The sequence below is a fragment of the Mustela putorius genome, unplaced genomic scaffold (genome assembly GCF_011764305.1).
Source record: "Mustela putorius furo isolate JIRA1106 unplaced genomic scaffold, ASM1176430v1.1 tig00003896_pilon_pilon_pilon, whole genome shotgun sequence".
Classification (NCBI taxonomy): Eukaryota; Metazoa; Chordata; class Mammalia; order Carnivora; family Mustelidae; genus Mustela; species Mustela putorius.
This window is the reverse complement of record NW_025422045.1, coordinates 15,940,544-15,966,138: the sequence shown is the minus strand read 5'-3', so window position 1 is coordinate 15,966,138 and position 25,595 is coordinate 15,940,544. Positions and strand designations below refer to the sequence as shown.

Genomic DNA, 25,595 nt, shown 5'->3' with positions numbered 1-25,595 from the left:
GCCTTGCTCAAAGGCATTAAAAACTTAAATTTGATATAGTTAATATTATCAATCTTTACCATATTCAGGGGTTACAAAGATATAATCCATGTTTTCTGTTAATATTTGTATAGTTAAGAAAAAAGACTTAGGCTTGAATTTAGTTAGAAATTGTCCTGGCATATGGCATGAGGAATAGGTCCAATATATCATTTCCTGTATTGTCCAGTTGTTTTACCATGACATTACTAGGTTCTCCCTTCCTCCACTGATTTGAAATACTGCCTTTATCATATACTTATTTTCTTATGTGTTTTTAACCTGCTACTGGTGTTTCTATTATTTTTTTTTCCTGTGGCTAACATAATTTTGATTCTCTTATCATTTGACTCTCATATTAATTCAAGCTTCACTTTGGAAAACTACATTCTTTTTTTTTTCTTAGAATATTTAATCTTCAATATTAGCCTGATTCAGTGATTCTTGCTGGAGAGTGGAGCTATTTACCAGACTCAATTACCAAGTTCTTTTTTAAAAAAATATATATATATTCCCTGTACTTCTATCTTGACTTTTTGGCATGTCTTTCTAGCATGGTATGGTGTATGAGCATGGGTACACACTTGCAAATAAATATACACATACAACTATAATGTCTTCAAATGAGCATTTGTTAAGATTAATAGATATCCTATCTTTCAAGTATGTTGGGATAAAATAAGGGTTGAGAACTTTTTGTTTGTTGGCATAGAGGCTTTTTTATAATAATGATAGTAGTAGTTGATATTTATTGCGTCCAGATAACTTGCCACAAAATGTGCTGTTTATCTGATTTATATCTATTGTCTCATTATCTATCATAATAACCATATGTATAGGTATTATTATCCTTCTTTTGCACACATGGAAACTGACGGTTAGGCAAGTTAGACAAAATGCATGGTCATGGTTAGTAATGCATAAGTAGAGTTGAGCCCATCTCTTTTGAGTTCAAAATCTATGTTCTTAAAAGCTAACCATGGAAAATGACATGGGTGGACCAAATTGATGTACTTTGTGCCAACCTGTTGAGAGACTCGGATCCTTCTGTGTACATTTTACTGCATATGAGCTCTTCCTGTATGCACAGGACGTAAAGTGCCTATTAGGCAGACTCCCTTTTCCTGTCACTCCTGATGATGAACTCATGGATTATGGGTTGCTCTAGTGATTGGAAGGAACTATGGACTGTAGCAGTGTGAAGAGTTTCTTTTCTAAATCTCTTTAAAGTTAGTTGATAAATATTCTGAGCACTAAGAATATTTTTTGAGTGAGGCATATGGCAGTTTCTTCCTTGATGTTTTTAGGGAAAATGAGCCATGTAAAATGTTAAAAAAAATTATAAATCGGGCTAGTTTCTGTCTCTCCCTGTATTATGCTCAGGACTGCTCAGGTAGTCACAGGAGTGTACAAATATTGACAGATTTTTGCTATTGTTCTGAGGATTAGTGAGATAATATTTGGAAGGCAGATCAACTTTTTATCTGTACCTAAAAATATAAAATGCAAAATTACAAAAGGATAAATTGAGACAATGTATGTGAAAGTTCTTAGAAAATTACTAATGTATATGGAAATGGAGGTAAGATTTTCATGAGGTTTACTAAATAATTCATCAACTTTGCTATGTCATTGTCTTAGATTAGCCTTATAGTTACAGGAGATCTAAGACTTTTCCCTAGAGTTCACATTCCATTTTCTCAATCGTTTCATTGCAGTCTTCATGTCCTTGTTCCTCAGTGTGTATATAATTGGGTTCAAGAGAGGAGTGACCACAGAATAAAACACAGCAAGGGATTTATCTAATGACTTGATGGGGAACGGCCAGGCATAAATGAAGATACATGGTCCAAAAAACAAAAGAACTACAGTGATGTGAGCAGTCAAAGTGGACAGGGCCTTGGATGACTGGTGTGAAGGGCGTTGTCGGATGGTCACTAGGATGATAACATAGGAGATGATTAGGAAAACAAAAGAACACACAGTGAGCACACCACTGTTAGCAATGACCATGATATCCAACCTATAGGTGTCTGTACAAGCAAGTTTGATAACCCTAGGTAAGTCACAATAAAAGCTATCAACCTCATTGGGACCACAGAAAGGTAAGTTTACTGCAAAGGCCAGCTGGCTCACTGAATGGAGGAAACCCGTCCCCCATGCAGCTGCCACAAGCCCAACACATACATTGCCACACATAACGGTAGTGTAGCGAAGGGGGTTACAGATTGCTATATATCTGTCAAAGGCCATGGCTATGAGGATCACCAACTCACTCCCACCAAAAAAGTGAAGGAGAAATATCTGAGCAAGGCAGCCCTTGAAAGAGATGACTTTGCGTTTACTGAAAAAGTCAGCAATCATCTTGGGGGCTGTGACAGAAGACAGACACAGGTCAGTGAGTGAGAGGTTAGCCAGCAGGAAGTACATGGGGGAGTGAAGGTGGGAGTCGGAGGCCACAGTTATGACAATAAGAAGGTTTCCACACACAATTCCTACATAGAATACAAAAAAGAACACAAATAGGAAAATCTGCAATTCCCGAGAATTGGAGAGTCCCAGAAAAATGAACTCTGTCACCATGGAGTAATTTGTGTCACTTATTGATTCATTCCAGGAAACAGCCTGTGTAGTTACCTTGGAGAATAGAGTAAGAAGGAAGACAGAATTATTAGACTCCAATTCAAAGTCTCATTTTGTATTATTCTGCTCACTCATATAATGACTTTCTGTGGTCTATTACACAAACACTTTCAAAATATACACACTCTAAACCTACTATTTTATCTTACACTCTTCCTGGTGATGCCTTATCATCCACTTATTCAAGTCTACTTAGTATTTCCACTTATCCTAATAATTATCCTAATAAAATACCTTTGTTCATGCTATTCTCTCCGCCAGATTACATCTAGACTGCCAGCCTACATTTAGCTCCTTTTCCTTGAGCTCCAAAACAGTTTTTTATTCTGTAACCACTCTCTTAGCTCTTAAGTAAATGCAATATTATGTGATCTTTACATTTATAGCACCATTTTACAACATCCATTTTTGAAAAAGTACTCTTAGAGGTTTTGTAGCCCATCATGATAATTTTATATTTTGGTCATTGGAAACCTCTCCAACAAACTAAGACAAATCCTTATTCACAGTTTTGCTATGTGAGGCAATTTGTAATGCACAAGTTTTGAATGTAGTCTGAGGACATTTTAAAGTCCCTACTTAAGTCTTATTTTTACAAATGTGGATACTAATTATATTCAATTCTTATGGTTATTATGAATTTCAAATGAAGTAGTTAAAGTAAAGTTTTTTGGGAGAGTTTTTGTATTTAGCGAGTGCACAATAGATTTAGATAACTATTAGCAGTAAGATTTATCACCTTCTGATTCATAGAGGAACCCCGGCTCCCCAATAATCATTAATGAATTTTACTTGTATTCTAGAAATAACAATAGTAACAAGAATTTCAGCTCCCTGTTCTTCTGTTTTCCCATCTTTAGAATGAATGTACTGGCTTAAAAGATCTCAACATGCCCACTAATCTAATACTCTATAGGTTATGAGTGAGGGACAGAATTCCAAAATAATTTTAATAGTCTCTCAGAAGCTTGGATAGAAATGTGAGAGCCAAGACAGATGTAGAGATCCAGTCTTAGGAGAAGTTAAATGAGTATTCTAGAATAGAAGGTGTGAGGCCTTATAGAGAATGGAATTCATACTTACCATTTAGTGATATGGAAGTGCTTAGAAGAAAAAGATTTAATCCAAAATAAAGTTAAAGATGAAAAATAGAATAAAAAATAACAGGGAAATAATAAAAGGCGATTCAGTGGTGAAATGAAAAGTGAGAAAAATGCAAAAAAAATATCACATGAGAGATAATATGAAAGAGTTTAATAGGAGATAAAATCAAAAAAAGGATTCTGGAATGTCTCCTAAGTTATATAATTATGAGTACAGCACAGAATTATTGAAGAATTATGTGCAATTGTTTAATACAAATTTCTAACAAATAGTGAATCGTCTATACATAATAGCCATTGTTAAAGTAGTAAGAACAGGGCATTTGTCAACAGGATGTGGGAGATTTTTAAAAAATGATGTAAATGATTTTATTCTGAGTAATGTGGAAATAGATGGGTCCTAAAGAGGTCTGAAATTATAGTGTGTTATTATTATCAAATTTCTTGGGGAGTAGTAGTATTTATTTTCAACATTTTCCTAATTGTGGACATTGTGTTGCCTTTACACTTTTCTCTTTCATATCCCAATTCCATTATTTAGCCCTATCCACTAATGCTCTCTATTACTCTTTTCAAAGTTCTGTATGAATTTAGCAATTCTAATTGCATTTCCACGCATAAAAAGTCAAATAATAAAACAAGCATAACCCCTCTCTTCCCTCTGCTTAGCACAGTAATAAATACAATCCAGCGATCATTGACAACAGAGAGGATGGGATTCCTGTTGTGAGATCATTTCTGATCTCACTTATTGATTAGGATCATTCTTAAGAATCAAAGTATGCAACTTATAGTGGAACTTCAGTAATTACTTATGTACTGCAACCATTTCATTTCACTGAGAGGACAAACTCGATACTCACATCTCCATAAGAAATATACCAACAGTAATGGCTGGTAAAACAAAAAGACAAAAAGACTTTATAGCATGGTAACAAGAATTCAGATATGCTGCTCCTCAGCAAGAGGAATTTCTTGCTCACTGTGTTAAGACATCTCATTTCCTGAGTGTATGCTATGGAGGAGTGAGTAATGATGGTGGATTCTCAGTTACAGGGGACCTGCTACCTCTGTAATCCTTTCAAAGCACATATCTGATTCTTCAAAAATGGCTCAAGGAGTTTGAGAAGAATTCTATTGATTCTAAGTTAAAGATTAAGTTTATTGAAGTCAAGTTCTCCAGAGTCTTCGACACTGGCTATAGCATTCATGAAGAGCCAGCTACAGCTATAGGGAAAGAAAATCTTTCCCTATGTACTAAATTAACTTAAAATTCAACAATGAGGGTGTTACGTTTGTCCTAAATATCTTTTACGCCTCTTTAAAGAAAAATAGCTAAAGTCCTCATAAGTTTCACTGAGATTGAAGTCAGGAGACTTGGGGATTTTAGTACAAAGTTACCGTGTGATTTTGGCATGTAATTCAGAATTTCCAAGACTTAGTTTTCCTGTTTACCAATGAGCGCATTGGACCAAAAGCTCTCAAATGTGAAATTACATAACTCTAGCCAGCTACAGCTATAGGGTGATTTATGATTTATGATTTACACCTATATGTGAAAGAAATATCCCAAGCCAGATTGTATTGTAGGAAGGATGGAAAGAGATAAGTAAGAGAACACTGCTTCTGGTTATATGGAAAAAGGATCATTAAATAGAAAGGAAAGACTCAGAAGGACTAAATACTTAGAACACTTATGTAACATATACTAAGTTTTATAACACACCTAGGGCAATCCTTGTTAATATTCATACTAACTCTTCTAAATATTTGAACTGACCTCACAGGACCTTCCACTTTTCTTGAAGATGCACATGCAATTGAATTCTGCCAATGGGTTCTTACTAATTGAAGCAACTCATTGTCAATAAAATGCTACACTGTGGTTACTTTCACTTTCATCATTCCACCCACCTCCTTCATATCTGGAAGAGACTGCAACAATTTTCAGAGCAAGGAGAGTACAGATTTTCCTTTTAGTACTTTGTCTTGAAGCAAAACATTTCCAAGAGAATAAAGTGTGCCTGATTGGTGTTCCTTAAAGAGTCACTTGGTTAAGAGCCAGTTATGAGTTGACTGGAGGCAAGTGAGGAGATCTGGAAATAGCCAGCCTGAAGTTTGAGCACTGAGACTAAATCATATAGTCTCACAGGCTTTCCCTTGAGGATACACACAGAATCTTTTTGAGTCAGGGGTTGTTGTCACAGTTTCTCAGCTTTCTTAGGTATTTCTAGTACTTCACTGAATCTAAGGGTGATTTTGTTTTTCTGTGCAAATGAAAGTTTATTTCCTTATATCTATATTTCCCATAATTCTCTTTATATTCCAATATAGTGACATACAATGTGATGTTACTTTCAAGTGTATAAAACATTGATTTGACAATTCTCTACCTTACTCAATGCTCAGTACACTAAATGTAGTCATTGTCTGTCAACATACATTATTACAATATTATTGACGTTATTCCATATGCTATACTTTTCATCTCTGTGACTTACTTTCTTTAAAACTGGATGTTTGTATTATGAATCCCCTTTATTTCTCCCATACCCCACCCCTCTGCCTTGTGGCATCCACCAGGTTTTTCTCTATAAAAGTCAATTTATTTTTTATTTGTTTTGTGTTTGAGATTTCACCAATAAGTGATATCATATAGTATTTGTCTTTCTCTGTTTGTGTGTGTGTGTGTGTGGGGGGGGTGTCTTTCTCTGTTAAAGGTGACTTTTTTTTTAAGAGTCATAGTAAAAGTAAAAAGATAAAGTTCCAATATTAAAATCTGGATGGATTAAGTAGACAATAAACAATAATGCTTTAGATATTATACAAAGAGGATAGCATATAGCATTTATTACCACTTTAAGATAAAATATAGGAAAAATACCTTCACAGGTAAAAAGAAAGTGTCATTTATTTTTTACTTTTTTTTTTTTTGAGCAGCTTTAATTACAATTCTGCAGCTACAACTGAGCTGAGTCACCACAATTAATGTTTCTTAAATCATTCATTGGGATGTGTCCAGCTGATTTCTCAGTCATGCTCCTTGGCTCAACAGGCTTCCAAGTTTTACCTGGACAAGTAAAATAAAGATGTCAGCCATCTTCTTTGTCCTAAGCACCCTGGATTAAGTACAGGTATATTATATAAGGTGAGATCTGGGTTGGATGCTTTTCTTTAGGTAATAACGTCCTAAATGGCAAAAATGTATCCATTGACTTGGTAGGGAAAGGCCACACATAGAGAAACATGCATGGAACAAAAAATGAAACCACTACAGTGATGTGAGCTGACAGAGTGATGAATGCTTTGGATAAATCTTTTGAGGAATGTTGTCTGACAATTATCAGAATAAAGATGTATGATACAATTAAGAAAAAGAAGGTGCAAGATGTGGTATATATACACAATGGAATACTATGGTGCCCCTAGATATGAAGCCACTGTTGGTAGTGACCCCAAATTCTAGTTTTTAAGTGTCCATACATGCAAGTTTAATAATCCTAAGGAAATCAAAACAAACGCTCCCCACATTAATAGGGCCATAGAAAGGTAAATTTATGACAAAAGCAAACTGAGACACAGCATGAGTCACCCAGTAATCCAAGCAGCTCCTATCAAAAGCATGCACATTTTGGGACTCATAGTAGTTAGATAGTGGAGAGGCTTGCAAATTGCTGTGTACCTGTCATATGCCATGGCTATGAGCAGTACCATCTCAACTCCTCTATGACATGAATAAAGAACATTTGTATCATGCAGTTGTGGAAGGTGTTAAAAGTGATTGATTTTGGGGCGCCTGGGTGGCTCAGTGGTTTGGGCTGCTGCCTTCGGCTCGGGTCATGATCTCAGGGTCCTGGGATCGAGCCCCGCATCGGGCTCTCTGCTCCGCAGGAAGCCTGCTTCCCTCTCTCTCTCTCTCTCTCTCTCTGCCTGCCTCTCTGCGTACTTGTGATCTCTGTCTGTCAAATAAATAAATAAAATCTTTAAAAAAAAAAAGTGATTGATTTTGCAACCACTGAAAAGATCAGAGATCATCCTAGGAACTGTGGTGGATGAAAGCCCCAGGTCAATGAAGGAGTGATAGGTTGTGTAAACGAAAATCCAAAATCACTGTTAACATAATGAAGAGGTTTCCCAAGATAATTCCCACAAAACACAAAGAGAAGAAAAGAAAAAGGAAGACCTGTATTCCCAAGGATTGTGCAAGTCTTAGTAACACAAACTCAGTAACCACAGAGCCATTTACTTGGTCCACTGAATCATAAGGAAGGGAAGACTCTGAAGTGACCTGAAAGAAATGAAAGAAGGATCAGCTGTGAGGCACTAAAAACTATGTGTTAACTGTTGATAATTTAAATTGGTTATTGACAGATCTTTTATTTAATTGATAGTAAATTATTAACAAAATCATGGGAACCCAGAGTATGGGTTAGGAAGTATGACCAAAGCTGCACTCAGAAGCCATCTATTGCATTAAATTTGCTCTTATTTATTCGAGTACATGAAGTAATCAGGCAACTTAAGAAGTTAGAAATGGATATACAAATTAAACTCAAGGAATTCAGGTAAAAGAAAATAATAAAAATTAAAAACAAAAACAATATATATTGGCTCCGGTGGCTCAGTGGGTTGGGCCTCTGCCTTTAGCTCAGGTCAAGATCTCAGGGTCCTGGGATCAAGCCCCGCATTGGGCTCTTTGCGCAGCAGGGAGCCTGCTTCACCCTCTCTCTCTACCTGCATACTTGTGATCTCTGTCTGTCAAATAAATAAATAAAATCATTAAAAAAAGTTTTTTTGAAACAAAAAATAGACGGAACTTTTAAAAGAATAATAAAAACTTAGAAATGAGTATAGAATAGGAACAGTTAACATAACAATAGTTAAGACACTTCTGAAATATGTTTCTCATAAGTCCTTAAAAACAATTTGCTCAAAAGGAACACATAAATCGTAGTTGTAATTAAAATGTTATAGAGAGGCAAAAGGTTTGTATCTTTATAATATAAAAAAGATCAAACCATTCAGTAAAACTTTCAAAACATACTAGACATAATTGATACCAAGAAAGAATTCACAAATGTCAACTCTGTGTGTAGGTATATTCATTTTTTCTTTACAAATCAAAGAAATATGATAAAATATATATTAGTTTCCTATTAAATTACAAAGAATTTTGTAGTTATTATCAAAACCAGGAAGCCTCAGTGAAATAGATATATTCATACATTGCTGGGGGAAAACCAGTCTAATTCGAGCATTAAAAAATTTTTTTGAACTATGTATCAGGAATCTTGATCCTTATCATTTGGTGGAATAGTACTCCTTACAGAGTTCTATTTGACAGAAAAAGTTTCTGGCACAGAAATGTTCATTACACTCTGCAGTGGAAAAATTGAAAAATTTAAATGCCAAACATTAGTTTTAAGTCTGTTACAATATTTACATATAATGGAATTTAATAATTACTAAAATAAATATTTATAAAAGAGTTTATAGTAGCACTAGGAAGATTTTTCTCTACAATATTAAGTGAAAAAAAGTAAACAAATTGCATAGACAATATTTTAAATAACAGTAATTGATTCTGACTTTTTTAGAATTAAAAAAATCTCTTTAGTTTTGAAATATTATTTGGTATACATACTTCTTTTGTTTTTATAATTTTTTATATTTTATAAACATATATTTTTATCCCCAGGGGTACAGGTCTGTGAATCTCCAGGTTTACACACTTCACAGCACTCACCAAAGCACATACCCTCCCCAATGTCCATACCCCCCTTCCCCCAACCCCCCTCCCCCCAGCAACCCTCAGTTTGTTTTGTGAGATTAAGAGTCACTTATGTTTTGTCTCCCTCCCAATCCCATTTTGTTTCATTGATTCTTCTCCTACCCACTTAAGCCCCCATGTTGCATCACCACTTCCTCATATCAGGGAGATCATATGATAGTTGTCTTTCTCTGCTTGACTTATTTCGCTAAACATGATACGCTCTAGTTCCATCCATGTTGTCGCAAATGGCAAGATTTCATTTCTTTTGATGGTGCATAGTATTCCATTGTGTATATATACCACATCTTCTTGATCCATTCATCTGTTAATGGACATCTAGGTTCTTGCCATAGTTTGGCTATTGTGGACATGGCTGCTATAAACATTCGGGTGCATGTGTCCCTTTGGATCACTACGTTTGTATCTTTAGGGTAAATACCCAGTAGTGCAATTGCTGGGTCATAGGGCAGTTCTATTTTCAACATTTTGAGGAACCTCCATGGTGTTTTCCAGAGTGGTTGCACCAGCTTGCATTCCCACCAACAGTGTAGGAGGGCTCCCCTTTCTCTGCATCCTCGCCAGCATCTGTCATTTCCTGACTTGTTGATTTTAGCCATTCTGACTGGTTTGAGGTGATATCTCATTGTGGTTTTGATTTGTATTTCCCTGATGCCAAGTGATATGGAGCACTTTTTCATGTGTCTGTTGGCCATCTGGATGTCTTCTTTGCAGAAATGTCTGTTCATGTCCTCTGCCCATTTCTTGATTGGATTATTTGTTCTTTGGGTGTTGAGTTTGCTAAGTTCTTTATAGATTTTGGATACTAGTCCTTTATATGATATGTCGTTTGCAAATATCTTCTCCCATTCTGTCAGTTGTCTTTTGATTTTGTGAACTGTTTCCTTTGCTGTGCAAAAGCTTTTGATCTTGATGAAATCCCAGTAGTTCATTTTTTCCCTTGCTTCCCTTGCCTTTTGCGTTGTTCCTAGGAAGATGTTGCTGCGGCAGAGGTCGAAGAGGTTGCTGCCCATGTTCTCCTCAAGGATTTTGATGGATTCCTTTCTCACATTGAGGTCCTTCATCCATTTTGAGTCTATTTTTGTGTGTGGTGTAAGGAAATTGTCCAATTTCATTTTTCTGCATGTAGCTGTCCAATTTTCCCAGCACCATTTATTGAAGAGGCTGTCTTTTTTCCATTGGACAATCTTTCCTGCTTTGTTGAAGATTAGTTAACCATAGAGTTGAGGGTTTATTTCTGGGCTCTCTATTCTGTTCCATTGATCTATGTGTCTGTTTTTGTGCCAGTACCATGCTGTCTTGATGATGACAGCTTTGTAATAGAGCTTGACGTCTGGAATTGTGATGCCACCAACTTTAGCTTTCTTTTTCAATATCCCTTTGGCTATTCGAGGTCTTTTCTGGTTCCATATAAATTTTAGAATTTATGAAACTGATTTCTGTGCATTGATTTTATATCCTGACACTTTACTGAATTCCGGTACAAGTTTAGCAGTTTTGGAGTGGAGTCGTTTGGGTTTTCCACATATAGTATCATATCATCTGTGAAGAGTGATAATTTGATTTCTTCTTTGCAGATTTGGATGCCTTTAATTTCCTTTTGTTGTCTGATTGCTGAGGCTAGGACTTCTAGTATTATGTTGAATAGCAGTGGTGATATGGACATCCCTGCCGTGTTCTTGACCTTAGCGGAAAAGCTTTCAGTTTTTCTCCATTGAGAATGATATTTGCGGTGGGTTTTTCATAGATGGCTTTGATGATATTGAGGTATGTGCCCTCTATCCCTACACTTTGAAGAGTTTTGATCAGGAAGGGATGCTGTACTTTGTCAAATGCTTCTTCAGCATCTATTGAGAGTATCACATGGTTCTTGTTGTTTCTTTTATTGATGAGTTGTATCACATTGACTGATTTGTGGATGTTGAACCAACCTTGCAGCCCTGGAATAAATCCCAGTTGGTCCTGGTGAATAATCCTTTTAATGTATGTACTTTTTTTTTTTTTTAAGGGACAGTTATTTTATTTTATTTTATTTTTTTTAAATTTTTTATTTTTTATAAACATATATTTTTATCCCCAGGGGTACAGGTCTGTGAGTCACCAGGTTTACACACTTCACAGCACTCACCAAATCACATACCCTCCCCAATGTCCATAATCCCACCCCCTTCTCCCAAACCCCCTCCCCCCGGCAACCCTCAGTTTGTTTTGTGAGATTAAGAGTCACTTATGGTTTGTCTCCCTCCCAATCCCATCTTGTTTCATTTATTCTTCTTCTACCCACTTAAGCCTCCATGTTGCATCACCACTTCCTCATATCAGGGAGATCATATGATAGTTGTCTTTCTCTGCTTGACTTATTTCGCTAAGCATGATACGCTCTAGTTCCATCCATGTTGTTGCAAATGGCAAGATTTCATTTCTTTTGATGGCTGGGTATTCCATTGCATAGTATTCCATTTTGTATATTTTTATATGAGGCTTAAGTGGGGGTACCACATCTTCTTGATCCATTCCATCTTGATCCATTCATTGATGGACATCTAGGTTCTTGCCATAGTTTGGCTATTGTGGACATTGCTGCTATAAACATTCGGGTGCATGTGTCCCTTTGGATCACTACATTTGTATCTTTAGGGTAAATACCCAATAGTGCAATTGCTGGGTCATAGGGCAGTTCTATTTTCAACATTTTGAGGAACCTCCATGCTGTTTTCCAGAGTGGCTGCACCAGCTTGCATTCCCACCAACAGTGTAGGAGGGTTCCCCTTTCTCCGCATCCTCGCCAGCATCTGTCATTTCCTGACTTGTTGATTTTAGCCATTCTGACTGGTGTGAGGTGATATCTCATTGTGGTTTTGATTTGTATTTCCCTGATGCCGAGTGATATGGAGCACTTTTTCATGTGTCTGTTGGCCATCTGGATGTCTTCTTTGCAGTAATGTCTGTTCATGTCTTCTGCCCATTTCTTGATTGGATTATTTGTTCTTTGGGTGTTGAGTTTGCTAAGTTCTTTATAGATTCTGGACACTAGTCCTTTATCTGATATGTCGTTTGCAAATATCTTTTCCCATTCTGTCAGTTGTCTTTTGATTTTGTTAACTGTTTCCTTTGCTGTGCAAAAGCTTTTGATCTTGATGAAATCCCAGCAGTTCATTTTTTCCCTTGCTTCCCTTGCCTTTTGCGTTGTTCCTAGGAAGATGTTGCTGCGGCAGAGGTCGAAGAGGTTGCTGCCCGTGTTCTCCTCAAGGATTTTGATGGATTCCTTTCGTACATTGAGGTCCTTCATCCATTTTGAGTCTATTTTTGTGTGTGGTGTAAGGAAATGGTCCAATTTCATTTTTCTGCATGTGGCTGTCCAATTTTCCCAGCACCATTTATTGAAGAGGCTGTACTTTGTTTTTTGATAGAAACATCAGAAGGACACCAGATTGATTTATTTTTTTTTGAGCATTCTATTCTTGGTTTCAGCTCAGGTCATGATTTCAGGGTAAATGGAATGGAGCCCCACATCAGGCTCTGTGCTCAGCATAGAGTCACCTTTAGATTCCTTCACTCTCCTTCTTCCTCTGTCCCACACCTGCTGATAGAGTCTCACTCTCTAAAATAAATAAATGTTTTTAAAAAAATCAACGAGGAATCAGGTAACATGATGCCCCCCGTTTTATTTTTGTTTTCAACATTTCCTTAGCGATTTGGTGTCTCTTCTCATACCATACAAATTTTTGGATTATTTGCTCCAGCTCTTTGAAGAATGCCGGTGGAATTTTGATTGGAATGGCATTAGAAGTATAGATTGCTGTAGGCAGTATAGACATTTTAACAATGTTTATTCTTCCGATCCATAGCATGGAATGGTCTTCCATCTTTTTGTCTTCTTCAATTACTTTCATGAGTGTTCTGTAGTTCCCTGAGTACAGATCCTTTACCTCTTTGGTTAGGTTGATTCCCAGGTATCTTATGTTTCTTGGTGCTATAGTAAATGGAATAGATTCTCTAATTTCCCTTTCTGTTCTTTTCATTATTAGTGTATAAGAAAGCCACTGATTTCTATACATTGACCTTGTATCCTGCCATTTTGCTGAATTGTTGTATGGGTTCTAGTAGTTTGGGGGTGGATTTTTTTGGGTTTTCCATATAAAGAATCATGTCATCTGCAAAGAGAGAGAGCTTGACTTCTTTATTACCAATTTGGATACCTTTTTTTTTCTCTTTGTTGTCTGAGTGCTGTTGCTAGGACTTCTAATATTATGTTGAACAAGAGTGGTGAGAGTGGGCATCCTTGTCATGTTCCTGATCTCTGTGAGAAGGCTGCAAGCTTTCTCCAATTGAGGATGATATTCGCTGTGGGTCTCGACTATTCTATTACACCATACACAAAAGATAAACTCAAAATGGGTAAAAGACCTCAATGTGAGACAGGAATCCATCAGAATCCTAGTGGAGAACATAGGCAGTAATCTCTTTGATATCAGCCACAGCAACTTCTTTCAAGATATGTCTAGAGGGCACGAATTGCATGGAGCACTGGCTGTAGTGAAAAAAATAATGAATAATGTTATGCAGAAAATAAATAAATTAAAAAAAAGATATGTCTCCAAAAACAAAGGAAACAAAAGCGAAAATAAACTTTTGGGACTTCATCAAAATCAAAAGCTTCTGCACAGCAAAGGAAACAGTCAATAAAACAAAGAAGCAGCCCACAGAATGGGAGAAGGTATTTGCAAATGTCAGTACCGACAAAAGGTTGACATCCAGGATCTATCAAGAACTCCTCAAACTCAACACACACAAAACAGACAATCATATCAAAAAATGGGCAGAAGATATGAACAGACACTTCTCCAATGAAGACATGCAAATGGTTATCAGACACATGAAAAAATGTTCATCATCACTAGCCATCAGGGAGATTAAAATTAAAACCACATTGAGATATCACCTTACACCACTTAGAATGGCCAAGATTAGCAAGACAGGAAACAACATGTGTTGGAGGGGATGTGGAGAAAGGGGAACCCTCTTCCACTGTTGGTGGGAATGCAAGTTGGTGCAGCCACTTTGGAGAACAGTGTGGAGATTCCTCAAGAAATTAAAAATAGAACTTCCCTATGACCCTGCCATTGCACTCCTGGGTATATACCCCAAAGATACAGATGTAGTGAAAAGAAGGGCCTTCTGTACCACAATGTTTATAGCAGCAATGGCCACCATCGTCAAACTGTGAAAAGAACCAAGATGCCCTTCAATGGATGAATGGATAAGGAAGATGTGGTCCATATACACTATGGAGTATTATGCCTCCATCAGAAAGGATAAATACCCAACTTTTGTAGCAACATGGACGGGACTGGAAGAGATTCTGCTGAGTGAAATAAGTCAAGCAAAGAGAGTCAATTATCATATGGTTTCACTTATTTCGGGAGCATAACAAATAGCAAGGAGGATGTGGGGAGTTAGAGAGGAGAAGGGAGTTGGGGGAAATTGGAAGGGGAGGTGAACCATGGACTCTGAAAAAACAATCTAAAGATTTTGAAGTGGCGGGGTGGGTGGGAAGTTGGGGGAACCAGGTGGTGGGTATTAGAGAGGGCACGGATTGCATGGTGCACTGGGTGTGGTCCAAAAATAATGAATACTGTTATGCTGAAAATAAATAAAAATAAATTTAAAAAAATTAATAAAAGAAAGTAAAGTGATGAATAGGAGAAGGAATAAGAAAGTCCTAGAAAAAATTCTTAAAAGACAAATAAGGAAGATAAAATGATAATCAAAAAAGGCATTGGTTGAACATTGCATATCATTGCATATGTTGCTTGAACAAGTTTAAACCAAAACACATTGATAAACTATAAACACCTGGGTGTGAATTTTATTTGGGTTTCATTCACTGCTTTAGGTATCTTTTGGCTGAAAGGATGGAAAGTATTAGTAAAGCTGTAGGGAAACTGGCCACTTACATAAAGACAGGTTAAGACTCGGGTCCATATACACTATGGAGTATTATGCCTCCATCAGAAAGGATGAATGCCCAACTTTGTATCATTCCTATTGGAGATATAATATTTTTCAGTCATTCAGGGCCTGGGGAGACCCTTCTTTAAAAAAGAAGTATAGATACATATTATACAAATAAGATGAACAGAATTATAAGTTTGTATAGAAGTGGGAAAGAACTTTGAGAGAATCTTGTTCAGTTGCTTCATTCAACAGGTAGAGAATGGGGCTCTCTGCTTGGTGGGAAGACTGCTTCCCCCCCTCTCTCTGCCTACCTCTGCCTACTTGGGATCTCTGTCTGTCAAATAAAATTTTAAAAAAAGAAAGAACAGAACAAAAATATTTTCAATAAAAGAAAATTTTTGACACAAATAATTTACAGAAGAGCAGACACTGAAGCAGAGTTAAGTGGGTTAGGGAGAGGGATGCAATCATGACAGGTGCAGTTTTATAATTCAAAAGCATCTTTCCTATCTGCCTGTTCAGCCACAGGATATACATTTTTAGGAGAAAAAAAATTCAGAGAGCTTTATCTTAATTTCTGTGCACAATCTTTACTCAAAGACTAAATCTGTATTAGGTTTTTCAAAAAGGGAAATAAACTAATTAGGTGCAAAGAAGAGTGACCTTCTGATATCTCAGATAAGAGCAATACTGAGCCCAGTATTAGTTTCTCTTGGGGGACTAAATGTTTGAGTCATATTTGTTTTCCCATGAGAAAAATAGAAAATAATTCCTGGTGATAAATGGGGGTTGAGGGAAGAGGGTAAGTTTTGAAGGTAGGATGTTGGTTTGTGTAAAATATCCCTTTATAGATTTGATGATCTTCAGGATGAATTGTTTGAAAGCACTGAGACGAAGGGATAAGGGTGAAAACATATCTTGAGTGGACAGACATACCTTCATTTGTAGTACCAAACTTGAAGAAATAGATATAAAACCCATGATATGTCAAGATAATTCTTGGGGGTAAGGATAAATTGATCATTTTCCTAATATCAATTATAGCCAGTTCTAAACTATATATTTACCTATGGTCCCAAACTTTGGAGTGTTGAGGATGAAGGTCTTCTTGAATGCTTCTGACCCTTATTTTTCCTGAGTTGACTGGTTACAAGTAAAATTTGTATATTATTGGATCTGTTTTTTAAGAGATAAATGTGACACAGATAAGACGAAAAAAGAGGAAAATGTGGGAGTTGTTTTGAGTTGTTCCTAACAGGAGCATGTTACCTGGGGAGATACCCATTCAAAGGACCTATAATAAGGCATTGAAACTAGCCTAGTGTATCTTTGTAAAAGTAAGTCTTTATCTATTTTTGATGTGGAGATACAAAGAATCTGATCTCCAGGCTATAATGGGGCCCCAGAGTGTGAAGGATCTATCTTTGCTTAGAGCTGTATTTGTTCAGAGTTGCATTTTATTTTCTCAGTTCAGAAAAAGGAAAATCATAATTCTCTTGACTGCAGATGATAATTTTAAATTAATTTTCAAAAAGTATCGACATTACAAAATATATAAACAATGATATAAACTGGAGAATACTGTGGGCTGATAAATTAACAAATAAACAGGGATGCATGGTCAAGTACATGAATCAGTATATATAAGATGAGGTAAACCTATTCATTTGCCTAGAAGAAGCACAACTACTCTAAGATGAGAGGAAAATTTCTCCTGTTTCTTCCCAACCCCCTGAAGACTATTCTGCAACACAGTTCCCCCATAAAATCATTCTATCATGTCAGTATGCTCCAGTCCTGATATTCCTGGATTCTAAGTCAGACACTATCCCAGGCAGAACAACATATTAAGATGAATGAGTACATTTAGGTAGAAATAAAGTCCTGAGGAGTTTACCAGGCAGACACAGAGAAAGCAGTGATTTTAGAGCCATCCTCTGAGTAATGGATCTTCGGTTTGCTTGGCAGAAGAAAAAGCTGCTGGGTCAAGAGGAGCAAAGGTTGCTAAGATAGGGTTTATGGGACCTAGAATATCAAAGGGCTGAGACCACGGATTTATATAGACTGCCTCAGTTGAGATTGGCCTAAACTTTGAATTGACTTAAGTCTACAAAATGTTCTCATTAGTAGATTTCACCATAGAGTACTGAGGACATACAAACAGAGAAAATTAATAGAGAAAAGGAGAAAGAAAAGGGAGGAATTACTGTAATCCTATGACCTTTTATTGAATGTACAAAGAAAGTCCAAACAGTATTCAAGAAATCATTCACATTACTTGCTTTTTACTCTTTGTTGGTTTTATTCATTTATTTAATGAAAATAGTTATTGAGCATTTTCTGTGGAGTTGTCACTTGTTTTATAGCAGTAACCATGATGTACCCAGCCCCTTTCTCACATTAAACTTAAAATGTAATGAGGAAGACATACTTTGAATAAGAAATTATGAGTGTGGCTGATGTTATGAAAGTGGCACTAAGGAGTGATATAATATATACAATGGAAAGAGCTCTCCTGGACCCAGGTTCTTGGAAGTGTTTCTTAATAAAATGATGTTGAAAGTGAGAATTGGGGAATGAACAGATGTTAATAGGAAAAGCATAAAAGACGGTGGCTTCAGACAAAATGATTAGCTAGTGCAAAGCCTCAAGATGAGAGAGAATAAACTTTATTGTTTTAAGGTTTTATTTATTTATTTTTGAGAGAGAGAGAGAGAGAGGGAGAGAGATGGAGAAAGATAGCAAGCATGAATTGAGGGTACATCAGAGGGGTAGAATCTTAAGCAGACTCTGTGTTGAGCATGGAACCCAATGTGGTACTCAACTCAAGGCTCCATCTCACAATCCTGAGATCATGACCTGAGCTGAAGCCAAATTTTGATGCTTAGCTGATTGAGCCACAGGGTGCTCAAAGAAAATGAAAATTTTAGGCAATCAGAAGAAATCAAATTGCCTCTAGTATTGTAGATAGGGCAAGAGCATGTTGTTCTCTGAGTCTGGAGAGGAGGATGGGGGCCAGATCTTGGATGTCCTGATAAATTTTGAAAAGGAGTTTATATTTTAATATAATAACAATGGTAAGTATGTGAAGGGTCTTAAAGGAAATATCATGTGCTTAGATTTATATGTATTTTTCAAAAATTTTCATTCTGAATGCCAATAATGGGAATTAAGGGAGATGAGATTTGAAGGGGGGAAGACATTTAGTGACTTAATATCCTATTTGAAAAATGAATTGTGAAGACTTAGACAAGAATGATGACATTTGGGCACCTCGTGGGTCAGTCTTTAAACATCTGCCTTCAGCTCACGTCATGTTTCCAGAGTTTTGGGATCGAGCCCCACATTGCAGGGAGCCTGCTTCTCCCTCTCCCACTCCCCCTCTTGTGTTCCCTTTCTCACTCTGTCTCTCTTTGTCAAATAAGTAAAAAATCTTAAAAAAAAAAAAGGAGGAATGGTGACAATTGGAAGAAAACAAAGGACATATTAAAGATGTGTTTAGATGTTGGAATTAATATGATTTGCTGATTTATTAATTGTTGGGGATTAGGAAAGGGAAGAGTCCATTATTACTTCTAGATTTTGCATTGGGGAACTGGGTTAATATTGGTGCTGCTTATTATGACTAGAGGCCTGAAAGAGCAGTGGGTTGGAGGATGAGATGATTGGTTAGTTTCCAATGCTGAGTAGGAGATGCCCTTGAAACATCAAGTCAGCAGGCAGTTAAATTTATGAAGTAGGAATTCAAGAAATAATACACTGGCTTAAGAATGCAAGCTTTTAGCTGAGATGGTAATTAAAGCCAAAGGAATAGATGCCCCCAGGGATAGAATATGGAGTGAGAAAAGACCAAAGAGGCAATTCTGAGGAACACTAATTTTGGTCATGGAGCAGATGTGAGAACCCCAGGAAACTGCTACTGGGAAGAAATTCCCGAAGAGCAGAAGGAAAAGCAAGAGAATATAGTTTCTCAGAACCCCAGTAAAATATTTGAAAGAGGGAGTTGTTAGCAATATTGAAGTAAAGAAGAACTTCCCATCCAGATGAATACCAAAGAATTAAAAAAAGTATTAGTGATAAATTTACATGGATAAAGAAGAGATATTACTGGACAGGCTTTTGAAGAAATACAGGAAAAAAATATAGGCATTATTTTCCTTAATTGAGTAGATTTTATTTAGAGAACAGTAGAAACAAATTTGTCAAAAAGTTATGTGTAACTTTAATAAAGCACTTAGTCCATTTGTAGAAATACTCAATTGAATTGAATATGCCTCACCATTTTTGGCTTTATATTTATTCAAGACTTCAAACTCAGATATAAAAGCTCTTGGGGTCTGATATATATTGCCTGATTGGCAAACCATATTCAAAGAAACCAGAATCTATAAACAGATACCTGACTGATTATTTCTTTGTGAAACATCTATTATTTCAATGAGGTTCTTTTGTTCCTTGATCATAAACTGTGATAATTGAATTTTTTAACATATTCATTTTTAGAATAATAGAGTATGAGACAAAAGTTTACAAATCTCTGGGGTGCCTCCTTGGCTCAGGTGGTTCAAACTCTGACTCTTGATGTCAAATGAGATCATGATCTCAGTGTTGTGAGTACTGGGCTGTGTGCTAGGCATGGAGTCTGCTTAATATTCTCTCTCTGCCTCTCCCTCTGCCCCTCCCACCTAAATAATAATTTTCAAATCTTTGATTTGTATTTACTTAAATTATGTATCATGTTAAAAAGTTTCTCTTAACTTACAACTGTTCGAATCTAAACAAATATAGTATCTTTAAAATAACTAACAAAAAGTAGATTTTCTCCTTATTCTAAGTTAAACTAAAATAAAATAGAAATTTTAAAAAATAGACTACTGGGGCACCTGGGTGGCTTAGTCGGTTAAAGTGACCAACTGGATTTCAGTTCAAGTCATGATCTCAGCGTCCTGGGATCAAGCCCAGTGGTGGGTTCCCCATTTAGTGGGGCGTCTGCTTGTCTCCATCTTCCCCTCTCTGCCTCTCCCCATACCGCTGTTCACGCACCCACTCTCTCTTTCTAAAATAAATTAATCTTTAATAGGCCATTGATTTAGATTTATCCAAATGCACCTTATCTATTAAAATCGTAAGTTTACTCTGAGTTATATTTATCAATTCTTTGAGGTTTGTTTTCATAATTGAGAGTAAATACAATTAGCAAGTCACAGAAAATGTCACCCAGGAAACGGCACTCAAATATTAAGTTTACTTCTGAAAATCAGCTCAGTTTTCTATTCTCATCTCTCCTCTTGATGGAAGTAGGTAAAGTCAATTTATTCTCTGTGGTTAACAAAATAAAGTCACCTCTAACTAAACAATCAATTTATACAGGGGGACCTTTGCTAAACTGCCACCTCCTAAAAGAATTCTTACCATTGCAGTGATAACAGTCACATAACTTGCTGTGTTCTTGGTGAACCTGAAGCATGTTGTATGTGGATCTGCTCCATTCATTGTGAGATCCCACTAGGACCCACAATCCGTTTGCCCAGTCTTCTCATGGCCACTCTCATGTCTTTGTTTCTTAATGTATAGATGGCAGGATTCAAGAGGGGGGTGATAGCAAAGTCAACAATGAAAAAGTATTTATCCAATGATGTTGTAGGAAAAGGCCACACATAGAGAAACATGCATGGTGTAAAAACCAAAATCACTACAGTGATGTGAGCTGACAGTGTGACAAATGCTTTGGACAAGTCCCCTGAAGAACGTTTCCAGACAGTGACCAAAATGAAGATATAGGATATAATTAAAGAGAAGAAGGTAGCCATGGATATGAACCCACTGTTAGCGATGATTACAAACTCCAGCTTGTAAGTGTCTACACAAGCGAGTTTCATGACCCGAGGAAAATCACAGTAAAAACTATCTACTTCATTAGGGCCACAGAAGGGCAAGTTTATGACAAAAACAAACTGAGACACGGCATGAATTATCCCCACTATCCAGGCAGCTACTACAAAGGAAACACACATTTTGGGGCTCATGATGGTCAGGTAGTGGAGAGGCTTACAGATTGCAGTGTACCGGTCATATGCCATGGCTATGAGCACCACCATTTCACCTCCACCCACGAAATGAATAAAAAATATCTGTATCATGCATTTGGGAAAGGTAATGATGTTGCAGTTAGTGAAAATGTTAGAGATCATTTTGGGGACTGTGGTAGAGGATAGACCTATATCAAGAAGAGAGAGGTTGGCCAATAGGAAGTACATGGGTGTGTGTAAATGAGAGTTGGTAATTACCATGAACACAATGAAGAGGTTTCCCAGGATAATTCCCATGTAGAATACAGAGAAGAACCAAAAGAGAAAAAGATGCATCTCCCATGAATTTGAAAGTCCAATCAATACAAATTCAGACACCACAGAGTCATTTGTTGCATCCATTGGTTCAATCAGTAGAGAAGATGCTGAAATATTCTAAAGGTAGAAAATAAGGCAGAAGTGATAAATATGGGAAGTGAACATTGATATGTTGTTTGCCCATCATTGATTTGTGTAAAATATGTTACATGTGTCTAATTTTGAAGTTATAACACCTACAGAGAGGGCAGGAGAAGGGAAGATTAAAAAAATATAAATGAGGTAATAAAAAGTCCAGCTAGGGTGACAGGAAAGAAATCATATGAGAATAAGTAAGGCAGGTAAAATGGAGGAATTAGGAACAAAGAGTAACATCTGCCTGGTAGAGATTCTTTACCATGTTTATTTTGCAATTTTGGGCTTCTTCAGTCTTCTCCTTATATGTTTGAGAAAATGTTTTCTGTGTCTTAAATAGTCAGCTATGATTTGAATATTCAAACTCTTAATCATATTTGTGCACATGTATATACCATAGCAGAATGTACTGTCTGATTATTCTTTTACTTTGCACTGCAAAATTTCAGGCATTAATCACTCATGGAATAGTGAATAGTGACTAGCCAATGAATTTAAGAGTGTTGACTCTATGAGGACTCATAGCTTAAAATGAATAGGCTTAGTTCTCTGATAGTTTCCAGTATTGCCCCTGCAACCAGTGATTTGGAGAATTAAGATGTACCTTAAATTGGTAAAATTCTAAACCCCAGAGTGGCAGCAGACTCAGAAAAAGGGCTTCTCCTTACTTTGCTAGGATTGAGAGAGCATTTGTGTTTTTGATATATCTGTTCTAGCATTAGTGAGTAGCAATTCAAACAGAAAACTCAGAGATAATGAAACAAAATATTTACTCATGATACACAAAAAGCATGTAAAAAATACAGGACTCCAGAGAGTCATGAAAGATAGAGGTCATGCAATCATGTCTTCCAGTATTTGAAGCTGAGCTTAGCTAAAATGCTATTTGAGGGTGAGTAAAATTCCTGCAACTTTTTCAAGGGGAATATATGTTTTGACTCTGAATAGGTAGAAAGATGAAGATGTGTATATATAATCTATCATTATTTAAAGTGAAAAATTAAATGTACAATTAAAAGATACAATTAGATATGAGAAGATTCAGAAAGGGAAATTTGATAAGATTAGTTTCAAAATGAATTTGGCCATTATAAATGATGCAAATTTACAGTTGTTGAGATGTTCACTAAATTATTAAGTAACAAAAATTTTTTATAAAGGACTATGTATTATGTGATGTGCTCTTTATTATTATACACTACAAAAATATGCAAGTATTTTTGCAAGATCAACATTGCAAGATCACTTTGGATAATGACATTTTAGGTCATTTTAATAATAAAAACTCTGATCATCAGTGTTTTGTAGTTTTCTAAATTGTCCATGTTTTTTTTTTTTTTTTAAAGATTTATATATTTATTTTAGAGAGTGAGAGGGAGATCATGAGTAAGCAAGGCGCAGAGGGAAAGCTTGAGAATCTCAAGCAGACTCCCTGCTGAGCACAGAAACCTGGTCATGTGTTTGAAATAAAAATTTGAAAAGGAGGAAACTGACCTATAAATACAGAGAAGAGACTGGTAGTTGCCAAGGGGAAGGTGGTGGGGTTATGGGCAAAATAGGGTAAAGAGGAGTGGGAGATGAAGGCTTCCTATTATGGAATGAATAAGTCACTTGGATAAAAGTTACAGCACAAGGAATAGAGTCAGTGATATTGTAGTAGCACTGTGTCTTGATAGATGTTAGCTACACTTGTAGTGAGCATAATCAATAATAATCATGAAAAGGAAATGAAAGCAACAAGAGAAATAGGGGCAAGAAAAGGAAAAAGAATTCTGTGAAATATGACTGAAGTATGCATATATGTGATACAAGGTAATTATTAATTATTACCATTATTATTATTTTGGTACTAGTTTTTTACTTTAACTACTTCTGGTTAAACCAACATCTTTCAGCCAATAAATGACAATTCCTGGGTATGCTATGAAGAAAACCTTCATGCTTCATACCTAATTCCAACCAGAAGTGTACCTGCTTCCTTGTTTAGAGAACATTAATATATGTGAAAGAGATTTGGGTCAAGGAATATAAAATATTGGTAACTGGATGGCATTTTACAGAATGAGGGTGTGTTTGTTATTTGTAATAGGCAAGTCCTATACCAAGAACAGGAAATGTATAATATAATACATTATTTACCTTGCCAACTGAAATTTCTTGTTCCTAATATTTCCTATGTTTTCAGGTAAGACTGAAGAAATCTGTCTGAAGAGAAAAGCTAGAAATTTTTAGTGAAAACAGACTTACCAGTAACTCTTCATACTACTTTGTTTTGATTACCCTGCTTAAAGAGGATCTCATCTTTCTTTTTTTTAATCCTTTTCTTTTTCCCTTTCATTTTATCTTTTTTCTAATTTAAGCATAGTTGACATACAATGCAGCAACAGTTTCAGGTGTACAGCTTAGTGATTTGACTAGTTTAAACATTATGTTTTGTTCAGGACAAGTATATAGCTACCATCTGAAGAGGACAACATCTTTTGTTCAAGACTTACAAGAAATTACCTCTAATATTTAGTTAGTTTATCCTGAAATACTGTGTTGCTGCTTAGTGTATAAGGGAAGAGTGAATTTAAACCAGTTAATAATTTTTAGTTCTTTCTTTCTCTGATTGACTTATTTCACTTAGCATAATACCCTCTAGTTCCATCCACGTCACTGCAAATGGCAAGATTTCAGTTTTTTGATGGCTGCATAGTTTTACATTGTATATATGTACCACATCTTCTTTATCCATTCATCTGTTTATGGTCATCTAGGCTCTTTCCATAGTTTGGCTACTGTGGACATACCTTTCTTAGAGGTATGAAGACCTCTTAGACTTCTTTCTTAGAGGTATTGGAGAATCAGAAATTCTCTGAAAGCAGAGTCCCCTAAGAGTTGGTTGCTCTCCTTGCTGGATATTTTGGCTTTAACATTCAGAACATAGGAAGGATATTTTTCAAGTAGGCTATGCAGAAAATCAGATAGAACTTAGGTCTTTAGACTTTAGTGATTAAACATAGCCTCTCCTCTAAGAGGCCAAGATCAATAATTAAAACCATCCTAAAACTGAAAGCGTAGGAGGCAAATTGGTTCAAAACTCATTTTGCCAGTGTTCTGTCACTGATGTACCATACTCATGAATTTTCTTTTAATCTCTACTCTTAACCATCTTAGCTTGCTTCTCACAGAGGTTCTTTTCACAACCGATGGACACCAGTTCTACTAAGTCATATTCATTCTTATCATTCTCCAATTCTTGACCCATTCATTGGCTAACATCATTGGATGATTTGATCAGATGATCAAATGTGTCAAATGGAGGGAACTGACTCACCCCAGCTTTTCCTGCATGAAGGCAGAAAATAATTTCCATTGTTGTAATCTGTTGGAAGCATGGGTGGAAATGGAGTGGGCAAGACATATTTGGTACCCACAGTGGGAAAGACACATTTGGTACCCACCTAAGAGGATGAAGCAAGTGGTGAGAGATGCAAGATCCTTGAGATACCAACCCACCAAAGAGACATCATAAATATCAGTCATTTCAGAATATTCCTTCTTCAGGCATAATTTTGTGATTAAAATAGAACACTGTTCAATAGACTAGAATAAGTA

The 25,595-nt window shown here is 36.3% G+C and overlaps 2 protein-coding genes and 1 pseudogene across 2 annotated transcripts; all 3 read right to left on the bottom strand.

Annotated features, from left to right (window-relative positions):
• Nucleotides 1-1,683: 1,683 nt before the first annotated feature.
• Nucleotides 1,684-5,343, bottom strand: LOC123388225 (olfactory receptor 4F4-like). The gene is made up of 2 exons (XM_045067515.1): nucleotides 5,314-5,343; nucleotides 1,684-2,655 (listed from the first exon to the last, which is right to left on the bottom strand). Exon 2 carries the CDS (start codon nucleotides 2,599-2,601, stop codon nucleotides 1,684-1,686), a length of 918 nt encoding a protein of 305 aa, XP_044923450.1. The 5' UTR covers nucleotides 2,602-2,655; nucleotides 5,314-5,343.
• A 1,531-nt stretch (nucleotides 5,344-6,874) lies between these two features.
• On the bottom strand, nucleotides 6,875-21,006 carry LOC101676327 (annotated as a pseudogene).
• On the bottom strand, nucleotides 21,003-21,944 carry LOC101676034 (olfactory receptor 4F6-like). The gene has a single exon (XM_004782267.2). The coding sequence runs from the start codon at nucleotides 21,942-21,944 to the stop codon at nucleotides 21,003-21,005; it is 942 nt and encodes a 313-aa protein (XP_004782324.2).
• Nucleotides 21,945-25,595: the final 3,651 nt, after the last annotated feature.